This window comes from Oncorhynchus keta, chromosome 12 (genome assembly GCF_023373465.1).
Source record: "Oncorhynchus keta strain PuntledgeMale-10-30-2019 chromosome 12, Oket_V2, whole genome shotgun sequence".
Taxonomy (NCBI): domain Eukaryota; kingdom Metazoa; phylum Chordata; class Actinopteri; order Salmoniformes; family Salmonidae; genus Oncorhynchus; species Oncorhynchus keta.
The window spans coordinates 41,308,849-41,317,620 of record NC_068432.1 but is presented as its reverse complement, the minus strand read 5'-3'; the positions used below and the strand labels follow the sequence as shown (position 1 = coordinate 41,317,620).

General features: G+C 41.0%; 1 protein-coding gene across 1 annotated transcript; it reads left to right on the top strand.

Annotated features, from left to right (window-relative positions):
• The first annotated feature begins 4,721 nt into the window (after positions 1-4,721).
• LOC118391507 (procathepsin L-like) lies at positions 4,722-8,772 on the top strand. The gene is made up of 8 exons (XM_035782973.2): positions 4,722-4,890; positions 5,792-5,930; positions 6,144-6,266; positions 6,695-6,847; positions 7,078-7,302; positions 7,608-7,776; positions 8,009-8,126; positions 8,362-8,772. Exons 2-8 carry the CDS (start codon positions 5,802-5,804, stop codon positions 8,459-8,461), a joined length of 1,017 nt encoding a protein of 338 aa, XP_035638866.1. The 5' UTR covers positions 4,722-4,890; positions 5,792-5,801; the 3' UTR covers positions 8,462-8,772.

Sequence of the window (8,772 nt, the reverse complement as noted above, 5' to 3'; positions counted from 1 at the left end):
CTTGTAAGACATCCGCCTTTCAATTGAAATTGGAATGATTATTTCCACAAATAAATGATTTATGAGCCCATAAGAACTTTCTTGACACAGCAGGCTATCTAAAGTATGCAGACAATTAAAGGGGGGGGGGGCAATCTGCATTTGCTATGTCCATTTTGGACTCTTTCATGATGCAACCTTTCCAATCCTGCAAAATGTTTGAAGTTGCATGGATGAGGTTATTGTCAGTACTGCATTGTAATCATAACATCTATTCGGAAAGAGAAACTGTGTGTGTGATTTCCCGGTGTTTCTGTAGACAGAACATTAGCAATGAAGTCGTCCTGTTAACCACTACATATCTACAGAGTGGTGTGTCCTATCATTAACCAGCTATCTACAGATATCAGCAGCTGCCAAATAAGAATATCAATCCGGTTCATTCTTCCTGTGTCTTCCTAGTCGGCTCAGAGACCAGTGTGTCCTATCCAATGTCAGAGACAAACAATCCTTTAGAATCAGTCAATTCAGATCAAATGTGCTTCTGCTTCGACTGTAACTGTTGGAGGGTTTTGGTAACAATTCTCTCTTTCACTTTGTTTCTCTTTCATGAGGTAACCGTTCCAATACTGGTCATTTACTGTAATTATTCCTTCACACTAAATCTTTCTGCAATTGTCAAACAATTGGGGAATTAACATAGCGGGTTAGGACAATGAGGTTAAGGTCAGGAAAAGGGTGAGCTACAAATCTATAGTTGTCCGACTACTCCATCTAGCCACAACGGTGGAAACGTAAAACCATCTGTGGCGACAAATCGTCAGTATCATGACACAGGAAAGGTAGAAAACCCCTGAAAGACTTGTAATACACCTCCCCCTTTCAAATGAAATATGAATTATTAGTAACACAAATCAATGTATAATCCCATCAGAACTTTCTGGACACAGCAGGCTATCACACAATAATTCATCCGTATATTATGAATGCAGACACTAATTTCTTATCATTTCTAGTTATCTACGTGGTTCTCTCAACTTTAGGCAACTATCTATCAATAAAAGGTTAAATAAACATATACAGTTGAAGTCGGAAGTTCACATACACTTAGGTTGGTCATTAAAACTCGTTTTTCAACCACTCACAAATTTCTTGTTAACAAACTATAGTTTTGGCCAGTCGGTCAGGACATCTACTTTGTGCATGACACAAGTAATTTTTTCAACAATTGTTTACAGACAGATTATTTCACTGTATCACAATTCAAGTGGGTCAGAAGTTTACATACACTAAGTTGACTGTGTTTAAACAGCTTGGAAAATTCCAGAAAATTATGTCATGGCTTTAGAAGCTTCTGATAGGCTAATTGACATAATTTGAGTCAATTGGAGGTGTACCTGTGGATGTATTTCAAGGCCTACCTTCAAACCCAGTGCCTCTTTGCTTGACATCAAAAGAAATCAGCCAAGACCTCAGAAAATAAATTGGAACCTCCACAAGTCTGGTTCATCCTTGGGAGCAATTTCCAAATGCCCTAGGGTACCACGTTTATCTGTACAAACAATAGTACGCAAGTATAAATACCATAGCAGCCATCATACTGCTCAGGAAGGAGACGCGTTCTGTCTCCGAGAGATGAGCGTACTTTGGTGCAAAAAGTGCAAATCAATCCCAGAACAACAGCAAAGGACCTTGTGAAGATGCTGGAGAAAACAGGTATAAAAGTATCTACAGTACCTTGCGAAAGTATTCGGCCCCCTTGAACTTTGCGACCTTTTGCCACATTTCAGGCTTCAAACATAAAGATATAAAACTGTATTTTTTTGTGAAGAATCAACAACAAGTGGGACGCAATCATGAAGTGGAACGACATTTATTGGATATTTCAAACTTTTTTAACAAATCAAAAACTGAAAAATGGGGCGTGCAAAATTATTCAGCCCCTTTACTTTCAGTGCAGCGAACTCTCTCCAGAAGTTCAGTGAGGATCTCTGAATGATCCAATGTTGACCTAAATGACTAATGATGATAAATACAATCCACCTGTGTGTAATCAAGTCTCCGTATAAATGCACCTGCACTGTGATAGTCTCAGAGGTCCGTTAAAAGCGCAGAGAGAATCATGAAGAACAAGGAACACACCAGGCAGGTCCGAGATACTGTTGTGAAGAAGTTTAAAGCCGGATTTGGATACAAAAAGATTTCCCAAGCTTTAAACACCCCAAGGAGCACTGTGCAAGCGATAATATTGAAATGGAAGGAGTATCAGACCACTGCAAATCTGCCAAGACCTGACCGTCCCTCTAAACTTTCAGCTCATACAAGGAGAAGACTGATCAGAGATGCAGCCAAGAGGCCCATGATCACTCTGGATGAACTGCAGAGATCTACAGCTGAGGTGGGAGACTCTGTCCATAGGACAACAATCAGTCGTATATTGCACAAATCTGGCCTTTATGGAAGAGTGGCAAGAAGAAAGCCATTTCTTAAAGATATCCATACAAAGTGTTGTTTAAAGTTTGCCACAGGCCACCTGGGAGACACACCAAACATGTGGAAGGTGCTGTGGTCAGATGAAACCAAAATTGAACTTTTTGGCAACAATGCAAGACGTTATGTTTGGCGTAAAAGCAACACAGCTCATCACCCTGAACACCCTATCCCCACTGTCAAACATGGTGGTGGCAGCATCATGGTTTGGGCCTGCTTTTCTTCAGCAGGGACAGGGAAGATGGTTAAAATTGATGGGAAGATGGATGGAGCCAAATACAGGACCATTCTGGAAGAAAACCTGATGGAGTCTGCAAAAGACCTGAGACTGGGACGGAGATTTGTCTTCCAACAAGACAATGATCCAAAACATAAAGCAAAAGCTACAATGGAATGGTTCAAAAATAAACATATCCAGGTGTTAGAATGGCCAAGTCAAAGTCCAGACCTGAATCCAATCGAGCATCTGTGGAAAGAACTGAAAACTGCTGTTCACAAATGCTCTCCATCCAACCTCACTGAGCTCGAGCTGTTTTGCAAGGAGGAATGGGGAAAAATTTCAGTCTCTCGATGTGCAAAACTGATAGAGACATACCCCAAGCGACTTACAGCTGTAATCGCAGCAAATTATAATTTATTATAATAATAATTTTGCACGCCCAATTTTTCAGTTTTTGATTTGTTAAAAAAGTTTGAAATATCCAATAAATGTCGTTCCACTTCATGATTGTGTCCCACTTGTTGATGATTCTTCACAAAAAAATACAGTTTTATATCTTTATGTTTGAAGCCTGAAATGTGGCAAAAGGTTGCAAAGTTCAAGGGGGCCGAATACTTTCGCAAGGCACTGTATATCCACAGTAAAACGAGTCCTATATCGACATAACCTGAAAGGCTGCTCCTCAAGGAAGAAGCTACTGCTCCAAAACTGCCATAAAAAAATCCAGACTACGGTTTGCAACTGCACACAGGGACAAAGATCGTACTTTTTGGAGAAATGTCCTCTGGTCTGATGAAACAAAAATAGAACTGTTTGGCCATAATGACCATCGTTATGTTTGTAAGAAAAAGGGGGATGCTTGCAAGCCGAAGAACACCATCCCAACCGTGAAGCACGGGTGGCAGCATCATGTTGTGGGGGTGTTTTGCTGCAGGAGGGACTGGTGCACTTCACAAAATAGATGGCTTCATGAGGGAGGAAAATTATGTGGATATATTGAAGAAACATCTCAAGACATCTGTCAGGAAGTTAAAGCTTGGTTGCAATTGCACATAGGCATAAGTGTCTGGTGAACGAGATTGCGGTACAAATATTTTCAAGCCTACCTTTTTTGCAGTGGTGTAACATACTTAAGTAAAAAAAAAATACTTTAAAGTACTACTTAAGTCGTTTTTGGGTGGTTATCTGTACTTTACTATTCATATTTTTGCCAACTTTTACTTCATTACATTCCTAAAGAAAATAATATACTTTTTACTCCGTACATTTTCTCTGACACACAAAAGTACTCCTCATATTTTGACAGGAAAATGATCCAATTCATATAATTATCAAGAGAACATCCCTGGTCATCACGACTGCCTCTGATCAAGCGGACTCACTCAACACAAATACTTTGTTTGTAAATTATGTCCGAGTGTTGGAGTGTGCCCCTGCTATTCGTCAATAATAAAAGACATTTGAAATTATTTATACTTTTACTTTTGAAACTTAAGTACATTTTAGCAATTCCATTTACTTTTGATACATAAGTATATTTAAATCCAAATACTTTGTCTTTTACTCAAGTAGTATTTTACTGGGTGACTTTCACTTTTTACTAGTCATTTTCTATTAAGGTATCTTTACTTTTACTCAGGTATGACAATTGAGTACTTTTTCCACACAAAAAATTGTTACAAAACATTTGTCTAGGGCCCAAGACTAACATTAAGGTGTGTCTCACGTGAGTGCGGTGTTATTGATCACATGACTACCATTTCTTCCGTAATGCATGTCGTCCTTGTGCTGTGAACATGGCTTTACTTTTTTTCTGACAATTTCTTTGTAATTTCTGTATCCATGGGAGAACTGTTACAAAGTAGCCTATCTGAAAAGTAAAGAAAGGTGAGGGAAAACGACTAACTGTTACTTTGTAACATGCCAGCAGTTCCGCTGCCGGATAAGACGGTCACGTGGGCAGGAATCACATGCTGGGATATTTACTCGGGGCGGGACCTGCGGGTTATAAAGTCCAATTTCAGGCAATCATATACCCTCCTGTGTGACACACGGTCCCCATTCAACCAATCACAGGCCCCTCCTACTGTATACAAAAAAAAACCGTCTGTATAAAGTGAGGTGTCTACACTATTTATTTATTGATCGACACGCGACAGCAGGGACCTTCACACTTTTACTGCAAATTGACAATACATTAAGTAAGTATTTCTCTAGTATTTCTCGTTGTTTGTACAATATTAGGCCTGTCTATTTACGCCTGCTACATTAGGTAAGTCTACTTGGGTTATGGCCTTTACCCCGGGCATTTGCTCTGGTTTCTTATGTTTTTGATACCTGCTGTTACCTAACATTCCCTCGACTAGTTTCGTGGATATCAACATTACAGTACTTGATATAATTTGAAAAGGTATAGCAGTAAAACGGTCATTTTATAAAACGTTATCTTTTTACCCCTCCATGAGTCGAGTGCTTTTGGGTAGCGCTAGAGGGCTTTGTTTTGTTCTCACAAAGGGAACATAGTGTTCAAATGTATGTCGCGAATGTTATCGTTAATAGGTTGCTATATATTATAGCGAACCCGTTACATGTTTGGAAATGGTGATGTGGGAGATTCGAATTCTTTTTCTATTTTCCTTGGGCTTTGTCCATGTTCAGAGAATGATTCAGCGGCTTTGGATCCGCCCGCATCTTGTGATCAGGATTCAAGCCAAACTAGGAAAAACAGGAATGATGCAACCAACCAAGTCCCACTTTGCGCAGACTCCCTTTGTGTTTGCATACCCAGCATTCTAACCAGAACATCGGCTCAGACGGCTGCAGTCTGCCATTTGCATAGTCTTCAATTAAGGAAATTAGCTAGTTGGTTTATTATGAGTTGTTATATGACTTCTGATTCAGGCATTATGCTCCAATGTCTTCCTCACAGAGCAGAATCTATAGCCCTTGATATTCCTGTTCCGTTGGTTCTAGATAAACGTAACACACACTTAACATGTCAGTCAACCAAACTGCCTGTGGCAATAACAATCTATATATAAATGTAGCTTCTTCACGCTGAAATACAAGGCTGACTGATGGCTCTTCTCGCTCCCTTCACAGCTGTTTGGCCATGACAGCACTGTACTTGGCAGTGTTGGTGCTCTGTGTGAGTGCTGTGTGTGCGGCTCCTAGGTTTGACTCTCAGTTGGAGGACCATTGGCACCTGTGGAAAAACTGGCACAGCAAGAACTACCATGCGGTGGGTGTTATTGAAATGCAAGTAGGGCACCATATCGCCTCAAGGTCTTAGTGAGTCTCAAATTAATTATTTGGTGCCTTGACAAGTGTACATTCCATGTAGGCCTGTATTATTGCAAAATGTAGTGACTTATTTTTCCTTGGATTTTGTTTGTAGTTCTGGGACTGTATGATTTTTATGTCCATTCTCTGACCAAGTACACTAATTTCTCAGAGCGAGGAGGGCTGGAGGAGGATGGTTTGGGAGAAAAACCTGAAGAAGATTGAGATTCACAACCTCGAACACACCATGGGAAAACACTCCCACCGTCTGGGCATGAACCACTTTGGTGACATGGTAAGAACAAGCTCCTTGCTGAGACCTTTTACTGTGGGGCAGGAGATGCATGTCAGCAGCCTTGTCCCATAGTGTTTGCTGTAACTGAATCATTTTGTGGTCTGTGACACATTACGGAATGAGGAAATATTTCACAGGCACTATGAAAACATAGCCACAGGTGTCAGCGTTGAACACATTCCTGCTTTCATTGCCAGACTCGCAGGTTGGGTTTCTTCCACTAGCACGTACTAAAGAAACAGGAACAGAATAGTGATCCTGAGAAGGGAACTGAAACTTACTCATCTTTATGCATACGTAAAAAAAAAAAAAAGTTCTTAGACATTGGAAACCCCTCAATGTTCTATTCAGATAGGAACTTTAAAAAGCACACCTGGCCAGGAATGACATACATTTCAACATGCCCTTACTGATTCCTTCCTCCCTAGACCAATGAAGAGTTCAGGCAGACGATGAACGGCTACAAGCAGACTACTGAGAGGAAGTTCAAGGGCTCTCTGTTCATGGAACCCAACTACCTGCAGGCACCTAAAGCTGTTGACTGGAGGGAGAAGGGCTACGTCACTCCCGTCAAGGACCAGGTGAGACCTCAGTCACTCATGAGCCATGACTCATTCTTAACCATACACAGCTGTGTCACTGACTTAAACATGACTGAGGTTTGCAGTTAACCCATTCCAAGTTGCCACAAGTTGTGTACACAGGATATTTATAGTTGCAGTAAATGCATTGCTTACACCCCTACTTCGCAATTATTTTTACTTTCTTTGTTATACACATGCTAGCTATTCACAATCTCTGCCTCCCTCAGGGATCATGTGGGTCTTGCTGGGCGTTTAGCACCACCGGGGCCATGGAGGGCCAGCAGTTCAGGAAGACTGGCAAGCTGGTGTCTCTGAGTGAACAGAACCTGGTGGACTGCTCCAGACCGGAGGGCAACGAGGGCTGTAATGGTGGGCTCATGGACCAGGCCTTCCAGTACATCCAGGACAACGCTGGCCTGGACACAGAGGAGTCCTACCCCTACGTCGGCACTGTAAGACCCATTTCTGTTATTTTAGCCTGGTCTCAGATCTGTTCAAGCTGTACAACCAACTTTTATGGTTGTAGTCATGTTTGGCATGGCAATAGAAATCTGTTTAGAAATCTGGATTTGTTGCGTGAGGTGCTGACAGAATTCTGTAAAATAAATGAAGGTTTCTGGTCTTTATTGAACTGAGATTTAGGCCATTTCAACCAGAATGACTTGATTCATTGGATAATTATTCACAAGTTATTTTAAAATTTGTTTTTATATATATATATCATTTTTTTTTACTATTGATCCTCTTATTCGCCCAGGATGAGGACCCTTGCCACTACAAGCCAGAGTTCAGTGCTGCCAACGAGACTGGCTTTGTGGACATCCCCAGTGGCAAGGAGCATGCTATGATGAAGGCTGTGGCTGCAGTCGGTCCGGTCTCTGTTGCCATCGATGCCGGCCACGAGTCCTTTCAGTTCTATGAGTCTGGTTAGTAGCAAAAAGGCAATGCAACGTATGTTACTTCAACTTTATTTGGATTTATTTGAGCTTCACTGGTCCACTGTCCTGTTCACACTAGCTAATAATGGTTCTTTCAAAGCTATTAAGTAAAGTGTTGTCACTTTGCCCGCTAGCAGCTTTAGCATATATCAGATGGTTGTACAGCTGAGGTAAACTCTTTTTTTTGCCCAACTAATGTAACTATATGCCCTCCCTCTAGGGATCTACTATGAGAAGGAGTGCAGCAGTGAGGAGTTGGACCATGGTGTTCTAGTGGTGGGATATGGTTTTGAAGGAGAGGATGTGGATGGCAAGAAATACTGGATTGTCAAGAACAGGTACAGAGGTTCTTTCTGGGATCTTTTTGTTTGACCGTTTCCACCACAGGAATGGTTCACTTATTCGTCAGGGAATATACCTCTACAATACCATTGCCTTCATTTGAATATGGTGTTCGTCTGGTACTTTGGTTTAAGTCATGAATTTCTCTAAAGTGGCAGTAAATCACATTTTGTATAATTTCCCAACTAACTCCTCCCAGAGAAGCTAACAGATTGTTTGTATTTTCCTCAGCTGGAGTGAGAAATGGGGAGACAAAGGCTATATCTACATGGCCAAAGACAGGAAGAACCACTGTGGTATCGCCACGGCATCCAGCTACCCACTGGTCTAGTGTTTTAGAACCTGGATGTGTTCTAGACTTTTTATGTTTGAAAAATGTTCATAAAGGGCAAAGATGACTACAGTGCTGCCTTATTAAGTCTGTGAAAGGCACTAGTGAATCCTGCTGCATGGGTTTTAAAGACCGTTTTAGGGAATCTATGAAATTCTACCTAGTTTGTTTTTATACTTGATTTGATATATAGTTGAGTCAAGTAAATGTTACAGGTGTGACCTCTGTGTACATTCCTAGTTTACTGCTTTTACACCTGTTCTGTAAAAATGTTGTACATATGAGCAAAATAAACCTCTTTCTAAAATGGA

What these genes read in the sequence shown, in the direction of transcription:
- LOC118391507 (XM_035782973.2), top strand. Translation starts at nt 5,802, where the DNA reads ATGACAGCACTGTACTTGGCAGTGTTGGTGCTCTGTGTGAGTGCTGTG. An exon ending in CCTACCCCTACGTCGGCACT is followed by an intron (nt 7,303 to 7,607) that starts GTAAGACCCATT and finishes TTATTCGCCCAG; the next exon opens with GATGAGGACCCTTGCCACTA. An exon ending in CTTTCAGTTCTATGAGTCTG is followed by an intron (nt 7,777 to 8,008) that starts GTTAGTAGCAAA and finishes CCCTCCCTCTAG; the next exon opens with GGATCTACTATGAGAAGGAG.